We start from the raw sequence: 18,436 nt of genomic DNA, 5'->3' as shown, positions 1-18,436 counted from the left end.
CATCAATTCGTGATTAAGAACGCAAGCTATGAACAATGTCAATATTGAAATTTTCATTTTCCAAGATTACTATTTCTTTTCTTTCTCAGCCACAGCTGGGTTGGGGTTTCCCTTCCACTCGAGAGGACGTGGGCGCATGTACTCGGCCACAATCTCGTCAGTGACCTGAGCCCGACGCTCCTGGAAACCCTTGACATATTCCTGCAGCTCAGCGATGCAACGCTGCTTCAGCTCGCCGGTCATCATTTCGCCCTTCGTGTAGGCAACACGGATACGCTCAAGCTCTTCATCATCCTCAAGGAAGAAGGTCAAGTACTGGAAGGGCACGTCGACCTTGGGGTTACCACCCAACTCGCGTTGAAGCTCGGCGGTTTCTTGGCCACCCGAGAAGGCGTGCTTGTTAATCTTGTTCTTGATCTTGTTGGGAGTATCGCTCATGAAAATAGCAGAGGAATCGATACTAGCGGACATCTTGGAGCCGGGTCCCTGGAGAGCAGGGAGGAAAATTGAGTGAATGAGTGAGGGCTTCTTATACTTCATTTTCTCGGCGTGTTCACGGCATTGTCGGAAGTAAGGATCTTGGTCGATAGCACAAGGGATCAAACAAGGAATCGAGGACACCTTCTTCCTGTCAGTGCCGAAGATTTGGGGGAAACTGGTCGCAAATGCAGTGGCAGATTGAGTGGCGCAAAAGTGGAACTCGCCGATATTGTTGCTGTCATTGAAGCCAAATGTACCCCGAACCTGGTTGATGGTGATACGCTTGGCCAGTCTGCAGATGTTCTCGTAGAAGGCACCTCCAACAAAGTCGAAGTCGCTGAAAATGAACGTCTTCTTCATGTCAAAGCCAACAGCAATGATATCCTTGGCATTAAGTTTGGTGTAGCGCTTGACGTCGTCGATCTCAATCTTCGCAGAGTGCATGTATTTCTCGTCATCGGTCATCATGATCACCAGGGGTACATCAAAAACATCCTGCAACCATCTTTACAGGTAAAAATGCGGTTAGCATTGCAATTGACGTGTAGAGCTTTGATGTTTACATACTTGGTGAATTCGAATGGAACTGTGTGTCCCACGTGCATACTATCACTACTCGGGCCACGACCAGTGTAGAGGTAGAACGGTTGGCCCTTCTCATGCCGGTCCAGGATCTTGTTCAGTTCACGGTGGCTGAACACAATGCTCCGGCGCATGAAACGATGTGGGCGGTGGCCAGTCACTTTCTCGAAGCGTTCGAGGACATCGGATGTGAGAGGAGTGGCTCCAAATTCTCGGACCAGTTTGTCGTAGTCTACAGGCAGCAATTTGCCTGTCTCATCCACACCACCAGAAACATCAAAAGGAGTGACAATCTGGCCAGTGACCTTTGTCTCAGGAACATTTTCAGTAAGGCTGAGGGCGTCGATCGCTGGGGGTTGGGCTGATTGGTCCGCCATGGTAGGCGATGTACGAGAGCTGTTTAGGATTGAGGTCAGTCACGGAGAAAAATCAACAAGTGGCAAGAATAGTTATAGCATACTTTGTCGTGGGGTTGACTCAAGACAATGGGAATTTCTCGACTCTGCCCCTCTTGAATGACCCAATGAGTCATGATTGGTTAAGATATGTAATATCACGTGATATTGCTTCCCCGCGAATAAAGTTCACCATTTGGCTCAGTTCGGCCTAAAGTCGGATCATGCATCACAATATTCTTTGCCATATTACCATACATGGCTTATGTTCATGTAGCTGATGTAAACATGTCAGCTGTCACGGTGCTAGAGGACATCCTACAAGGTTGACGTGCCAAGTCTCATGTGATATTATGTATGTAAAAGTGGCGCCCGTTTCTCCTGCATTTTTTCAACCATATGTTCAAGAACTCGACATCTTTCTTGGATCAATTGAGCATGATGAGTAAGATATTTGAAACCTCTTTGAATCTTTGGTGTAAGATCTTGTAGAGGAATATGTTTAGTAATCTTCTGTTGGCTTCTTTCAAGTTGTGTTAACGTCTTTGGCGGAGTATATTTGTAACGGCGTGGGTTGCAAGAAGGCTGAGAGAGGCAATGGACTCTCTACATAAGCTGGCTGAACCAGCTGTCAGGGAAGCAGGGGTTCCCCGGATAAGCTAGTTAGAGATTTGCCACTTCCTGATGTATTTAACTCTCTGAGGTCTTTGGACTCTTGAAGGAGTTCAAGAGTTGTTCTTGTCCCCAATTTACCCTAGTGGAATTGAGCCCTATGGGATACCACACCCACACCTCCATCCTCTGGTAGCCTTCTCATAATAGTTCTTCTCTTGTTTACGGTAGCCCAACCGCATTGGACTCTAACCCTTACGGATTCAGTCTAAGAATTGAGGAAAATTCTTCAATCGCCATGGTAGCTCTTCGGTATTGCCTTCAATTATGACGGTGTGTCCTTTTCGACTTTTCGTCACCACATATTAGTTCGCAATTTCTTTAAAATTGAAAAAATTAGAGAAGATTCCTATATCATGAGTACGTAGGTATAATTATTGTTAGTTAACTAGTCGTATTAAATAACATTGCTTACATCATCTAGTATCCTCCGTTTATATGAGCAGATATCTTGTCATAATCTTCGAAATCACAGCCCCAAATGATGATGCTGGTATGAACTCCTCGACGGAAGTAAGACATATTGAGGAAATGCTGATTTATAGTCCTAACTTGGTGAAAGTATGATGGGATGTTTTTCCTAGTAAGTGAATGCGGGATTTCGGATGGCATTGGTTGAATTGTATGGAATGAATTACCGATTTATCCAAAAGGAATCAGTTTCGTAATGAAAAGTATCAGTGAAGCCGAAATACTACCGTGTTGATACTGGACATTCCGGGCTTATATTGGTTTATGCTCTACAGGATGGATCGAAGTCAGGTTCACCACAAACTTGCTCGCGAAATGCTAACAGCGATCAGAAAGTTTATGAAATATCGATATGGCAGACCTGGATCGTCTTTATTGATAACATGTCAAGGTAAGAAAGGGAGGGGTCTTGGTGTTAAGGCAGCTGCTTTCAGTTTCTGATTGTTCAAATATGTATGCCAATTACACGGGAATTGCTGGGGAGAAAACAGCAGACGAAGCGAGATCCATATGGCCATTCCCGGTTAAGGCAGGAATATGATCTCAGCATTCTGTTATGCTGGATGATTTAGATATGAATAGAATTCTGCAGACTTTCATAATATGTTCCACATTCACTGTAGATCTAGAGGACCAGCCGGCTAGAGCCATGGCAAACAAGACAATCCGGGACCTATCTTTTTAACAAATTTGCCGAGCTGATCCTAGAGGGCCAGTGGACAGCAGCCGAAATCCAGAGCTTCCTCCTGAATCTCAAGAATGACCCCGATATGGCTGTTAGAAAAGCTGCTGAGTGGGTCAAAGACAATATCACACTTGACTTACGCGAAAGTTTTGATAGCGCGCTAAAACTGCACTTTCAGCAGTTAAATATCAAAAATAAAGAATCAAAAAGCCACATCAATAGGCGTTGGGAGAAGGATATTACGGCCAAAGACCGGGGAATTATCTACACTGTACTTTAATGAGATAAGAATGGAGATTTTAGGCTTCTACTATAGATAGTTGAGACAAAAAGATACAACATTAGACCGGATTTTTTTTTTACAAAGAAAAACATGCTTTCCGAAGCCTCCCGATAGTGACAGATTGGTTACCCTCAACCATCTCATGGAGCAAGTAGCTCATTCTCACAAGCAGAATACGTATGAGGCTGTCTGAGATCACCGATTCATCCCATCGCAGATGCAAAGTCACCCCATTTGGAGAGATAAAGCCTTGCAACGCAAATGCATGCAACCCATCCAAATCCATCGAGCTATCGATTGGATACATCGGGATATCTCTTTCTGATTTGGCCTCTGGTCCACTGGCGCTCTGGATGACCAGCAAATTATGGAAGTCCAAGAGCTGGGGATTTTCAGGTATCAAGGAGGAGATCTTATCTATCCCAGCTCCTGTGTGTGGCATCATCTCTACCAATTGAGCTTGAATTTCAGACAAAAATCCGCGAACAGTTGAGTGCAATCGCTCTCGTATCCTGATGCGTACAGGAACCAAAGTGATTGTTGGACCCACAAAGCGATCGACCTTATGTGTGGCGGCGGTGCGCCCGCTAAGGAGGTTCCGGTAGGTCACATCACGTGTGCGGGTGAAGGATGCTAAAGCGATTCCCCAAGCAGCATGAATCATGGTTGCCATGGTTATTGGCTGCGCTTCGGATCGCTTCAAACTCAAGGCCAGACTATGTGTCCGCTGCGGGCGGGGAATGTAGTCCGGAGAAGGATAGTGGGGGAAGATACTCGCCTCAGCTCCTTTCAGATATCTTCTCCAATATGCATCCTGCATAGAAGATTGCTGGCCGTTTAGAAAGCCAACATACTCACGCAAGGCAACCGGCTGATGTGTGATTTTGTCACCATGGTAGACTTCAGTAAGAGCCTGTCGAATGTGGGCCATGTTTACCCCATCGAAAATAACATGGTGAATCGACCAAACGAGGTATCTCTCGTTTTGCTCTTTAGAACCAACTTGAGCTAGTAAAATTTCGTTCATGGAGGCACCAAGTTGAGTCATGGAAGGCAAGACACTCTTCATGTACACTTGAAGATCTTCCAAGGTCGCGAAACGAATCGTTCGAGGGCTCGTAGCGTTAAAACAGATAGCTTGCAACAAACCCCAGCCCTCAGGCTGCACAAATCTGGTGCGTAAATTTGGGAAAGAGAGGCACACTTGCTGCCAAGCTCGCTTGAACTTTGAGGTGTCAAACTCAGCTGCGATCTGATACCGAGTCTGCAGGATAGAAGAACCTGGAGATCGCAATGAAGCCGAAAAAGTCCAGTCCTGGTATGAGGTTACTGGGGATATGTCTTCTAGGTCATTGATGCCATAACCGCACTGTTGTTTGACTTGTTCATTGACGCCAAGCAGGCCTTCCCTTCCTCCAACCAGAGACCAGGGGTGTACATCCTGAATAGTTTCAGATTCAATGATGTCCGAGATCGCAGCCATCTGTTGGAAGATAGGGTTTTGTAGTGCAGAGGCGACGGAAATTTGCAGATTGGCAGCTCGTGCGGCAGCGACTAGGCGCATGGCCTTGATGGAATCACCGCCGAGCAGAAAGAAGTTATCAGAGACGGTGATGTCTGTGCGGCCTAGGACTTGCATCCAACATTCCATGAGGATTTTTTCAACGGGGGAGAGTCCTGATAGGAGTGCAAAGGATGAACAGTCAAGTTTTGAGTCAACTTGAAGAGAAGGTGTGGAAGAAGATGCATAATTCCAGGCTATCCTTTCCAAGTCCCCCGGAATTTCAAATGGCTCTTCATCTGTGGAAACAGGAATATAAAGAGCCGGGATCATGTGGTTGGGAAGATACTTTCCAATCTGTGATTGAATCTCTGCCACATACTGTGTGAAGACCTTAAAATCATCCGTGGCAACGAAAGCAGCGAGGACAGAATATGTAGCTTTGTCATCTGGTCGAATAGGATAGACATAGGACTGAATGTTATGATGCCAGGAACTCGCTGCCATCTGATCTTCGATTTCTGCAACATCGACACTTTGGCCAAGGTATTCGACCAATCGGCCTTTGTGAGCAGAATGATTCTTACACATCAAGAACTGGCTGTGAGGAGAAATTTCGGCGATAGTTTTATCCTTTCCATCACTCAAAATCTGAGACAGAATAGTTAGAAATCGACTCATCAACTCAGCTACTCTATCTTCACCCAGGATTCGATTGTCGTAGTTCATCCACACATCCACGGTGGAAGCTTTGACGAGACAGTTGACAACCAAACCGTGTGCAGAGACAGTGTCAAGATTACTTGGATCCATCCACTTCAAAGTCCTATCAAGGGACCCTGCGACCTTTTCTCGGGGTAGTTGAACGACTAGAGAATTCTGAAATTTGCAATATGGCCGGAGAAGACCGTTCTCAATGTCTCCAATTCGACGAAGGCCTGACTGCTCATAGGACATCATACGTACTGACTGTATATGCATGAGTTCTAGAAGATGTTTCACGGAGAAAGACTGGCGGACACAAATTCGAATAGGCACTGTTGTGACAGTTGGGCCCACCACATCAGGACATTCATTACGGCCACTCAGATTGACACCAAATAGGACATCTTCCTGTTGAGTTACCTCACTTATAGTGATTGCCCATGCAGCGCGAATCATCAGAGGCACGCCATATCGAGATGTAGAGGTTAAAGAGATGCTCACTTGACCAGATCGTCTGGAGTTTGTGTCGGGTCGGAACTGAGAATAAGGCAGGATTGGATATTCTAGAACAGGGCCATGGTCAAGCTCCTCTTTCCAGAAACCTTCCATTCCTTCAGGTGCGACGGATAAAGACTGCACAAAGCTGGTGTATGGCTCGGCTATAGGCACTGCAGCATCGCATGAGTATACTTCAAATACTTCTGCAAATAGTCGAGCACTTGTCCATCCATCAGTTAAAGCATGACTCACTGTCCAGATCAAAGTTCGAGAGCTGGATTCATCTGAAATGTAGATGTGGAATTGACAGAGAGCTTGGTTTGGAAGAAGAAGAGTTGATTTTATCTTTTGGCGAGCGTCCTTTGATTCCACCTTCTGCGTTTTCCAGTGGAAATCTTCCTTTAAAACGACTTGAGAAAGTCCAGTTGCGGTATGATAGAAGCGAGTTCGGAGAATTTGATGGGTCTTCACAACCCGTCTCCAAGACTCTTCCAGTCGTTCAAGGTTAACTTCGTTCGGAATACAAAATGTATACTGCATAATGTAAGCCCCGCGATTGGTTGATGCGAGTGCTAGGAAGTTTTCTTGAATGGCGCTAGCTGGATAGATAGCCTCGATTGCATTCGTATCAATCTTCCAATCTTTGGCGACCAGAGACTTCAACTTGGATGAAGTTTGTAATGCTATCTTTGGAGTTGATTCCAGACATGAAATGGCAAGTAACATATCAGACAGAACAGGATATCTGAAAATGTCTTTCACGTTCAAATTCCAGGATACCTTGCGAGCAAAGGAAGCCAGACGCATCGCTAACAATGAGTTTCCACCGAGCAAAAAGAAGTCAGAAGTTGAATTGAATGTTTCTGTGGGCAGCTGAAGAGTCTCTGCCCACATCTTCCTCAGAAGGCAGTCTCTTTCTTTCAAATCCGCAGACTCAAGAAGAACAGAAGGGTCCTGGATGGTTAGATGTGGAGCTTGCTGTTGTATTTTGGATGAATTAAAAAACATATCAATGGCGAGTTTGCGTAAAGCCTTGCGATCGGTCTTTCCCGTTGGGCCCATAGGAATCTCATCCAACTGAAGAATGCGCGAGGGGATGAATGCTGGTGGTAAAACGTTGAAAAGTCCATCCTGAACCTCACGCTTCAGCTGATCGAACGAAATTTGGCTCTTGAGTGGGCTATCTAGTTGAATGAAAGCAATGAGGATCTTGCCTCGTCCCGATGGATTCACGGCGTCAACTACGCCACGAGAAGCACCTGGTAATACCGACTGAAGTTGAGTCTCTACTTCACCTAGCTCAATTCGCTGGCCATTTATTTTCACCTGGTCATCGTCACGACCTTTGCAAGTCAACAGTCCATGCGAGCCAGTAAATGCCATATCGCCTGTACGATAGAAGCGCCGTAAAGGAGCCCATGTGAGCCCCTGAAGGAACGAATGGTCGGTCTGATTTGCGTTTCGTAGGTATCCACGGCTGACATTAGGTCCTTCAATCAAAATCTCGCCAATCATTCCCATTGGCATTCGACGATGTGGATTGCTGGGATCAACAATAAAACAGCGGCTAGCTCCGGCGTGTCCGATGACTCCAGAGGTCCAATTAGGATCCGCACAGCTGATAACGCTAGACTGAACTGTGCATTCAGCGGGGCCATAGTTATTCCACACTTCCACATGAGGTTCCCACCGGTCAACACAGGCTTGAGTTAGGGGTTCACCTCCGAGGAAGAGCTTCTGGACTGTCGGAAAATCTTCGGGGAAGAGTTGATCAACAATAGATGGGGTGAACTTGGCGTGAGTTACTCCCATGCGAGTCATGGCACCGGAGATGTCGTTCATACGTTCATCTTCGGACAAGACACAGAGACACCCACCGTTTGATAAAGTGTAAAAGATATCATGAATGGAGCCGTCGAATGCATACGACAGAAACTGCGAATGTCGGACTCCAGGTTGATTCAGTCCCATCATTTCTGCGCCAAAATACTTACAAGAGCTGCAAATATTGCGATGCTCAACCACTACACCTTTTGGAACACCAGTAGTGCCTGAGGTAAAGATAACATAGGCTGCATCATGAGGCTGGGGCCTTATATTATCTACTTGGGGTTTTTTTCTGATCTCTGCAACAGACTGCTCATCTACAGCAATGACGCGGGCAACTAGGGGGTCCAGAATGTTGCTCAGTAAAGGAGAACATAGCCCGACTATCGGTCTATCAGCAGTGTCAGGTCTGAGCTGTGCCACTATAGACTCAATTCGTGCCAGGGGCATGTCGGATGGCAGAGTAGTAAATGCTCCTCCAGCCTTGAGGACTGCGAGTTGAGCCACATGAGTATAGGCTGATTTATCAAAGAGCAAGGGAACCAATGTACCAGGCCGAACACCTGCATCCATCAAATGCGAACCTAACTGAGTTGATAGATGGTTCAGCTCCCAGTAAGATAGATCTGCATCCCACGCACAAATAGCCGGTGCATTAGGTCTGGAGTCGGCAAATGAGGCAATGACCTCATGAAGAAGCATTGACACGGATGGTTTAAGGGCTGGATCGTTTGATTCCGCGTTCAGCTTGTCAGCATGACTAAAATACTCCAGGTCTCTGACAGTCCCGGAGCTGCAATCACAGTGAACCAACTGATGAGCAATGAGTTCCATCTGGGACAGGAGTCGAGAAGGAAGTCCAGCATCGATAGCAGCTGAGCATAGCCTGGGGTCAACCCAGATGGAGACCTTTTGAAGTTCATGGCACACAATAATATGACACGCTTGAAGCTGTGCCAGTACTCGTGACATGTTGACTACCGGCTGCATAGTTGTGATCAAGGCGGTCCGGAAGCTAGTAGTTCCAAGACTACTAAGATGGCGCTCAGCGAGTGGGAACGAATGAATACTGTCTTCTATAAGGCAAATGCCGAAGTTAGAAAGATTCATTGCTTCTTGGACAATGGCTCGTAACGGCGTTTCCATTGAAACGGACAAGGTCTTCGAGATGATAGATTTGGCCTGAGGCATACTGATTTTCCAGGCTTCAATATTCAGTCTATCTGCCTGGAAATATCGAGCTAGCAGTAAGAACCATGCTGCTCGAACCGTCTCGCATCCAAGCAACTCAGGTCGAAAAGTTGCGCCAACGGCTTCATGGATGAAGAAAGGTTTGGCGAAGGATTGGTCAAGATTCTGTCTCGATACAAGAGGGCTTGTCTGAATAGGTTCCTGAATAAAAGGCATTCTGGTATTGAGGTATCGAGTGTCTTGAGACTTGTGTGGATTTGATTCTGATTGATGGCTGTACAGTGCTATCCTACAGCTTCATTATCTGATTTATATACTGAAATAACCATGATGAGAATTGATTCGGCCTTGAATATCGAAAATTCCCCTCGTATCATGCCAGTCGGACGGTATGGAGGATGGAGTTTTCTGCAGCCTTCCTAGGTCGAATCCAACTCCATGTCCGAATCATTCATGGTTGCTGGAGCCCTTTTCTCCTTCTACTCTAAGTAAGATGACGTCAGAAGAAACTTTTTATCCTTTCATAATCTATTAAACACAACTTTAGGTGCAAAGATGTGGGTAGGGCCGCATCTGCAGAACTGGATCGGAGTCGGCATCGGCATAGGGCTAGGACTTTCTTTAGTAGTCTGAACCCCACTTTTTCATTAATTCATGGAGTATATAATACAACTAATCCAAGTATACTTCAATCAATTTTCAAATAATATCCAAGAGTCGATTAAACAATATCCAACTGTGCAAATCTATATTATCGATTCTCCACACCAAACACACATTCAAAATGGCACAGATAACGACAAAGGCCAAAGGTTCTCCCAATACATCCTGTGATGAAAAAGATAGTCCTTTCAAGGATAGTTCGGAGATTATTAAGTCAGGTATCTCTGTACGCCTGGTCGCAGTCTTCGTAGGAATTGGCCTGGCTATTTTTCTGGGTGCTCTAGACATGAACATCGTGGCTACGGCAGTCCCCTCAATCACGAATGAGTTTCATTCATCTGATGACTCTGGTTGGTATGGATCAGCATAGTAAGTATCAAAATTACTTTTTATATATTACTATAACCAACATCTTTCTCTAGTCTCTTGGCGCTTTCCAGTTTACAACTGTCCTGGGGCCGCCTATACAAGACCTTCCCTGCCAAGTGGACGTTCCTAAGCTCTCTCATAACATTTGAGATTGGATCCCTGCTGTGTGGAGTAGCGCATACTTCAGCTGTCTTCATTGTTGGTCGTGCTGTAGCGGGTATGGGAATTGCGGGAACGTTCTCAGGGGCAATGATGTATGCCTTCCTTCATTTTGACCATACTAGATGAGGTGACTGACTAGGTCTTGATAGCATTGCCTCCTATACAATTCCTCTCCGGTATCGTCCCATCATGAACAGTCTCTTTGCTGTAATCATGGGGTCTACTCGGGCCCTGGGACCTGTTATCGGGGGTGCATTCACTTCTACAGTGGGCTGGCGCTGGTGCTTCTACATTAATCTGCCATGTGGTGTTGTTTGCGGCCTTCTCATTGCACTTGGTGCCTCGCTTAAACAGGTCACTGTTTCATCGAAAGAATCATGGATCACTAAGCTCCGTTCATTTGACTGGATTGGCCTACTTCTTTGGGTACCATTCGCCGTCTGCATTCTGCTTGTTCTGCAATTTGGTGGCGTCACATATACATGGAAAAGTCCACAACTTATCGCTCTATATATTCTCTCGGTGGTGTTTCTTCTTTCATTTATCTACAGTCAAATCCGCCTCGGAGAGAAGGCCACCGTGCCTCCACGTTTAATGAAACAACGTAGCATGATCTGGGGCTCTATCTACGAGTTTTTGATTGGTGGTCTGAGTCAGCTTGTTCAATACTTTGTACGCTCCCTCCCTTACCTCAAAGTACCGCGAACTAACGTTTATTATCAGTTGCCTATATTCTTCCAAACAGTCAAAGGAGATTCCGCCCTCCATTCTGGCACTTCAACTTTACCACTGCTGATTTCATACACCCTGTCACTTATATTTACTGGTATTGCTGTATCGGTGATAGGGAAATACGCCCCGTTCATGCATATCGGTAGTGCTATTGCATCGGTTGGTCTAGGTCTTCTTAGCACTCTTACTGCATCCACGGACCTCGGCCGATCAATCGGATCCCAGATCCTCTGTGGTGTAGGTATTGGCCTTGCACTGGACGGTCCACAGCTAGCGGCCCAGACTGTCTTTGAACAGACAGATGTTCCTATTGCTCTCACAGTAGTCACAACTCTAATGAACTTTGGTGGTGCCATTTTCGTTGCCGTGGGGAGCAGCATTCTCAACAATCGAGCTAGGATTCTCCTGGCATCTAGTGGATTAAATGTGAGCGCGGCGCTGGCCGCAGGCACAGGCCTTACTGATTTGGTCAGCTCACTACCAGAGAGCGAGAAGAATGTAGCCATTGATGCCCTTCAAATTGTTATTTCCAACGTTTTTGAATGTGGTATCGCGATTGCTGTGCTCTCGTTTGTTGTTTCGTTCGGGGTCGAGTGGCGCTCGGTAAAGAGCAAAAAGGGCCCTACGAAGTCAGATGAGGAGGTTGGAGAAAAGGAAGAGATGAAATGAACTTTGGAAGGCTCATATGCAAAAAATTCGAGTTTATGGAAATAAGAGACTTTAGACTTATTCTATATTTGATTCTTCATTTTTGAGTGTAGTCATTGAGCCTGTACTCTAGGCTTCATAAATCAAACTTATCAATACCAAAGCCTAGGTAAAGTTAGGAGGATTTAATATGGCCAAATAAAATTCAACATATGGATCATAATCAAAGACTTCCTCGATCACACCAGTAAGTCTCACAATAAGCCTCAACCTACATACGGACTCCGTAGGACTCCGTTGGGCCATCATATTTGTATCCTTACACAACCACCAACCTTTAGTTAGTCTTAGGCAAAATTCTGGAAAGAGCAAGATCAGCAGGGCTTTTCTGCAGACCTGTCTAAATTCTTCAGATAATGCAATTAGATAGTCCGTACCCACTAGTTCCACCGGGTCCTGTCAAAACTCGTAGCAAATTACCGAGGATGGAAGTAATGTGATTTGTCAGGCTATAATATTCGAACGAATCGAAAAACAGAAGATGGTTGAAGGGCCCATTCAAATGGACCAAAATACTAGGATTATGGCAAAATTTCTGACGGGTCTGACGGGTCTGTGTCACGACTGGATAAGGACGAGCCTGTCCGGGGTTCTAAAATAGCTTCTTCTTCCTTCGAGCTTCATTATAGAGCTCCGAATCGAAGGACTAAAAATCTCCTTTAGGGGCCTGGACATCGCTGCTTAGACTCAGCCTGAGGTATTGGTTCCACAAGGTAATAGATATTTTCTTCTACTAAGGATCCGACTTCGGCTCAAGGTCGGAGGAGGAAGTTGAGAGTCGAATACCGAACTCCCTAGTGAGGCTGATTGGAAATTAGAACTCATGACTGAAGAAGAAGCCGAGTTCCAGAAGCTGTGTCGCGGTAGGAAGTTCGTATGAAATACGATCCTTCTGAGGTTTGACACGGGACGAGTGGAGAAGGAGAAGGAGAGAATCAGATGTGTCTTACCAGAACAGAAGTACGAGGGGAATTCGAAGTGAATCAAAGAACAACCGTAGAAGAGGATATAAAAAGAAACTGGACTGTCTCTAAAAGCCAGCGATTAACTTGGTTAATTACTACGTCCTATATTTGGATATCACTTCTTTCACTCTGATAGATATTTCGTTCCTGCCATTAAAGGAGATCTTTACAGTCTGACCGGGATGCCGAGATCTTTTTGTCAGATAGACTAGAATCGGCTGGCCAATCATTCCAAAGCCACAAATGAATGAAAATTACTAAACTAGGGATGAAGTTCGCCTAAAATAGTAATACAAAGTGGGTAGTGCAAGCGTTACAACCAGGCCAATTCAGACCAACTAGGGCCAATTGAGCCTAAACCACCAGAGGCTTACTATCTAATAAAATGCACTAAACTAAATACAGAACCGGGCCTTTGACAGCAGAGACTAATCAGTGGGCCCCATAACTACACCTCTTGCAACCCACCACATTCATTATCATTCGATTAATGCTATTTGGAATCGTAAAACTAGTCAAACTCACTTTCCCGATACACCTATACTCTATTCTGATAGATAAAAATAGACAGAGCGCCGGCGAGGATATAGATAACCACAATCATGCGCTCCTTCACGATCTTTGATAGTTATTGCAGTAGAGGGCTATACATTAAAGCAGATAAGAGATTGAGGGAATTGGATGGGTGCAGCTTATCTAGGTAATGGGAATTCAAATGCCGAAATGCTTAGAAATTGAAGTATAAAAATGAATTTATAAGCGTATGTTTTTCTTGCAATATAGAGTTCCAAGGAGGATTCAGTCCTAATTAATCCCCTTAACAAAAAAAAAAAAAAGCGAGCAGAGATGCCATACAAGTATCTTAAATCCTTCCAAAGTATCCATAGAACTTGACAATCTCCTATTATAGGATGGCTTCTTCAGCTAACATGAAAATATTAGTCATTGGAAACCAGCTTATAAAATGAACTGACCTCAAGAAACTGTCCAGGTGTACTAGGACTTGACACTGCGCTTATAACTTTGGTGAAACAGCTGGGTGACCTTTAAGATAGCATTAGATAGAGAAATCTGGGGCTTCTGGCTCTTGAAGCGCAAACCCTCATCGGCAGGGGGGCTTCGGTGGGCGGGAAGCGCAAGCATGTTCATTGTGAAGGCTTCCGGAGTTTTAATTTCGAATTAAAGTCACGATGAGAACGCGATATATGTCTCTGGAGTCTGCAGAATGTCAGACCTCAAGTTTCAGGATTCAACTGGATGGGAACACAGGGATTATTCGTGATGCATACTTTCTTATAGTGTAGGTGATTCCAAAATTGTTGATGATGAAGAATTAGCGACACCCCTTGAGCCTTTTTTATACTTATTGCATACCTATGGAGTTTTGTACAAATTCATCTTCTAGTCCTGCAACGCTGACTTTAGTTCGGCTTCCAAGGTTTGTAAGTGCGAGTCCGTCGGAGTCGGGGTTGGAATCGGGCTTGAGCTCGGGCTTACGTATTAGCATGAACATAATGTAATAACTGGGTAGAGAAAAATATTTATATTCGTTGATATCTCTAGATCTTATGTTACTGAATTTAACATTTCATTTTGGCTGAATAAAACACAATAGCAAGCCAAGTACCACTGCTTTACTTTCCAAGGTTCTACGAATTATTGAAGGAGAAATCACTGGTCAATCTGGCAAGTATTTTTTCTCTCCCTCATCATGATAGTCCTACTAAAAAAGATAGAAAACGAGGGCGATCGAGTCTGCTGAACGACTTTGCAGCCATAATAAAACTAATTGTCCGGCAGTGTCCGCCTCGTTGAACAATCTTTAATAAACTAGGCATACCCATCAGGCAAAATCGGTTCGAAGGTTGATACCCACCTGTTTACATCAATGCCTGAGATGGTCTTCTTGTCCCTTGATAATAGCTAGCTATGTACCATGATAGACAACGATGAATAACAATTTTTAGCATGTGGATCTGTCAACTTTGAGCTAAATAAGCAATTTTGTTCAGGCAAATGGGAACGGAGTATTCCAGTCTGGATATATGTATGTTTGTATTCCTAATCTGAAAACTAGCAGTGTTATCTTATGTGGGATCCTGTCAAATGAGTGGTGGGTTTGGGCGGTGGTTTAGGCTCGATTATGCCTAGTTGGCCTGATTTGGCCTGGTTTGTAGGGCTTGCATTACCCACTTTGTGTTACTATTTAGGCGAACTTCATCCCTAATTTAGTAATTCAGTTTCATTCATTTGTGGCAATTCAAATGATTGGCCAGCCGATTCTAGTCTATCTGACAGATCCGGACATCCCACCGGAACCCGGTGGGACCACCCCTATGGACCAAATCTACTCAGTACAAGATTTTCCATTGTTGATCTGTCTCTTCAATTAATCTAAGTTTTTCTCGCATACTTATCATATCTACAGTAGCAAGAGCCTCAGCAAATAATGCCTGTATCTCAATTTCGTCGTAAAAATGGACAGCAGTCATCATGTGAAACTTGTCGGAAATCAAAGCTGGCATGCGACCATGCCGTTCCACACTGTGGTCGCTGTGTGCGACTGAACCGGACAGATACATGTATCTACGTGGCCAATCCATTGACTGCATGTTCCCCAAAGAGTACAGCCGTGGAAAAGAGGCAGACCAAGTCAAAATATCGACGGGAAAATGTCATGTCGATGGCCCAATCACCTATTGTTCGGGAATTATCGACCCAAAAAGGGATGTTCACCACAGATACAGAAAGAATTCTTCTAGAGCCTTCCTCCAGCAAGCGAATGGAGTCACTCGACAGAACAACAAGCTGGGGAAAGATCTTCGACGAGTTCAACATAGATATTGAGTCGGAGGACATGCTAACGAGTCCGTCAAACGTCTTGTCCACGCCATGGAAAGACCAGAAGCTATTCGAAAATGCCACTATCGCCCTTACACAAATACCTTCACAAGAGCTTTGTGAAGGCCTCATAAACCATGCCGTCAAGTATCCAGATTTTGGATGCCATGATTATTATTTGCGTCTACTGCATGATGCTTGGTGGGATCAATTTGAAGGGTTTTTGGAGGTGAACCTCTGGTCGATGAGCTCAATAGAGCCAATTATCGAGCAGCTCTGGACCAATACTGTCAGTCGGGTCAACAAACGACTTTCGACGGACTCCGTAGAGTGGCTGAGCTCATGGGTGGGACCGAATACGACATGGGACTCCCTAGCACATCTTATATCAGCCTATGGTTCCGCCTATGCCAGCATGCTCCCTTCTAACCCTCTTTTAGCCCATTCCGACAAAAGCCAGGTTTGTAGAGACATTGGAAAAGGGGTTAAGGCATGTCTTTTCATCTGTGAGACAATGGATATAACCAGTGTGAATGTGGTTAACGCACATGCAAATATGGTTCTTCTTCAACAGTCTTATGACAGCAATGATTGTAAGTGCTTGTAGCCCAATATCATTCATAATACACTTCATTTTTAACTGACTAGTTGTTAATAGCAAAGCATAACTATACAAATGTTGGCCATCTTGTACGAAATGTCATCTATATGAGCATCAATCCTGGATCAACTTTCAAATGCTTCATTCAAACAGAACTAGAGCGCAAGGCCTTCCATCGTGCCACTATTTTGGACAATTCGGTTTCTACATCTTGTGGAAGGCTACCTCAGCTAACTCGGCGCTTTGATGAATGCCCCCTACCACTCGAACTGAGTGACGAGCAACTTTTATTATCTATAGATGAGCTAGATAATGCCATTGGCCTACTAGACTCTAATGGATGGGCGCCCGGTGAATCTTCCTATCCTGTCAGCTATCTTCGAGCTCTTTCAATGATGGGTAATCATCGAAGAGAGATCCTGGAGCTCACTATGGGCTCCGAAGATGAGCCTCCGGAGAATTTGCAAAAGTAATTACATACAGTGCCCTCTTGCTAAACTAGCTAGCTGACGAATGACTAGTGAAATCGTAAATCGTCTCAAAGAAACATACATAAGCCTACCCCAACGACTTCAATATAATCCAAGTCAGCATGCTCATCTCAAATCATTCGACTTTCTCAACGTTGTTTTTATCTATCTTGACTTACAGAAGAGCATTTTCCTCTTGTATAGGTTATCTTGCTCCATCCCACTTAGTCAAAACGAGTCTTTACTGTCGTCAGCAAAAGCCACAATCAATGTGATGACAATGCTCTACACACACCGCCATCGCCTCGAGGAAATGTCACTTTTCTTCCCTTGGGCTGTCATGTTTTACGGCACACCTGCAGCAGCTATCCTTGCTATTGAATTACTTCTGAGACAATACAGTCTCACCGGAACACCAAACAGTGGCAATTCACATCCACGCTCGGAAATTATCCAGGAACTGAGCGTGTTTATCAGTTGCCTAAAAAGCATGCCCTCTACGGAAGGAAATCACACACCTTGTCGTCGAGTGGCATCTACACTTCAGAAGATTCTGGATCAGGTCCTCGATTCTTCAACATTGATAAATTCCACTACTTCACGTGCTTCCCCTACCATGGCATCGTTTGTAACGAAATCGGACCCATCAACTGATTGGGATATTGATTGGAAAGTGTTTTTCACTGGTCCCTGTGATCCTGATTATACTCAGTGGTTGGATCCTAGTACGTGGATTGATAATTCTTGGCCTTTGGAGATAATTCAGGACGTGTGAATAAGCACGGAGATTAACTCAATAGTAGTTACTTAGATTAGTACCCCCCATCATCATCCATATTTCAGTCAACGCAATACTGCTCTAGTATCGTGTATGCCATCGGAATTTATGATTGAGAATCTCGGAGGGATTCTATGTACTACATGAGATCTACCTCAATAAGTCTTGTCAGTTTTAGTTACACCGAGAGTTAGTTTATATCTATTATTTCGCCAGTAATGGCAAAGATCTACCAAAGTAATCAAAGTGAGTCAAAGAGATCAAAAATTACTTGATATTTCCAATTTATGGTTTTGGTCGAGGAGTGCAAGATCAATAAAATCAATAAGAACGCCATTGACTACTAAAGGTTGAAAAAGAGAATATTACACCAATCAAATTACACTCGTGCACCACTTAGCTTGCAAAACCTACTAAAAAACCAAGCTCAACCATCTTCTGCGGAGAAATCCAATGCCATCGCTCATTATCTTTCTCAGGCTAACTTTTAAACTCGATCATCGAACAGTCCTGTCCATGACCAGGAAATGCAATCAAGCCATGGGCCTTCTGCCTTTGACTCTTCATATATGGTCGATGACACACAGCCAGACCTTTGGCAATTTGGAGTTGAAGAAAACTTTTCTGAAGTACAAACGGAAGTCAACACTGTGAAATCCGTATCACCAGACCCGCAGCCCCTAGTACCGAAATCACTCACACCCAGTCTAGAGACAATGTCTTTCTTGGAATCTACTAGCTGGCTTCCACAAACACAGCAGCGCCGAGTTTTTAGCAGTCCTGTTAATTATATCATGGATGGGAGTCAAGACGTTTCAGCCAATGAGCTCACTTATCCGAGTCCATTAAGTCCCTTT

At 44.6% G+C, this 18,436-nt stretch overlaps 5 protein-coding genes across 5 annotated transcripts; 2 read left to right on the top strand and 3 right to left on the bottom strand.

Annotated features, from left to right (window-relative positions):
* Nucleotides 1-69: 69 nt before the first annotated feature.
* On the bottom strand, nucleotides 70-1,439 carry N7495_008576 (tryptophan--tRNA ligase WRS1; the record flags this gene model as incomplete). The annotated part of the gene is made up of 2 exons (XM_057211227.1): nucleotides 70-985; nucleotides 1,048-1,439. The coding sequence occupies 2 exons, from the start codon at nucleotides 1,437-1,439 to the stop codon at nucleotides 70-72; spliced, it is 1,308 nt and encodes a 435-aa protein (XP_057060770.1).
* Nucleotides 1,440-3,644: 2,205 nt separating this feature from the next.
* N7495_008575 (acetyl-CoA synthetase-like protein) lies at nucleotides 3,645-9,506 on the bottom strand (the record flags this gene model as incomplete). Its single annotated transcript, XM_057211226.1, has 1 exon — nucleotides 3,645-9,506. One exon carries the CDS (start codon nucleotides 9,504-9,506, stop codon nucleotides 3,645-3,647), a length of 5,862 nt encoding a protein of 1,953 aa, XP_057060769.1.
* Nucleotides 9,507-10,074: 568 nt separating this feature from the next.
* N7495_008574 (MDR family MFS transporter) lies at nucleotides 10,075-11,885 on the top strand (the record flags this gene model as incomplete). Its single annotated transcript, XM_057211225.1, has 4 exons — nucleotides 10,075-10,322; nucleotides 10,376-10,576; nucleotides 10,634-11,156; nucleotides 11,208-11,885. 4 exons carry the CDS (start codon nucleotides 10,075-10,077, stop codon nucleotides 11,883-11,885), a joined length of 1,650 nt encoding a protein of 549 aa, XP_057060768.1.
* A 2,000-nt stretch (nucleotides 11,886-13,885) lies between these two features.
* Nucleotides 13,886-14,402, bottom strand: N7495_008573 (uncharacterized protein; the record flags this gene model as incomplete). Its single annotated transcript, XM_057211224.1, has 2 exons — nucleotides 13,886-14,046; nucleotides 14,264-14,402. The coding sequence occupies 2 exons, from the start codon at nucleotides 14,400-14,402 to the stop codon at nucleotides 13,886-13,888; spliced, it is 300 nt and encodes a 99-aa protein (XP_057060767.1).
* A 936-nt stretch (nucleotides 14,403-15,338) lies between these two features.
* Nucleotides 15,339-17,576, top strand: N7495_008572 (uncharacterized protein; the record flags this gene model as incomplete). Its single annotated transcript, XM_057211223.1, has 3 exons — nucleotides 15,339-16,323; nucleotides 16,389-16,800; nucleotides 17,006-17,576. The coding sequence occupies 3 exons, from the start codon at nucleotides 15,339-15,341 to the stop codon at nucleotides 17,574-17,576; spliced, it is 1,968 nt and encodes a 655-aa protein (XP_057060766.1).
* Between the last annotated feature and the right edge of the window lie 860 nt (nucleotides 17,577-18,436).

This window comes from Penicillium taxi, assembly GCF_028828555.1.
Source record: "Penicillium taxi strain IBT 34144 chromosome Unknown utg000005l_segment0_segment0, whole genome shotgun sequence".
Classification (NCBI taxonomy): domain Eukaryota; kingdom Fungi; phylum Ascomycota; class Eurotiomycetes; order Eurotiales; family Aspergillaceae; genus Penicillium; species Penicillium taxi.
This window is presented reverse-complemented; position numbering and strand designations above follow the sequence as displayed.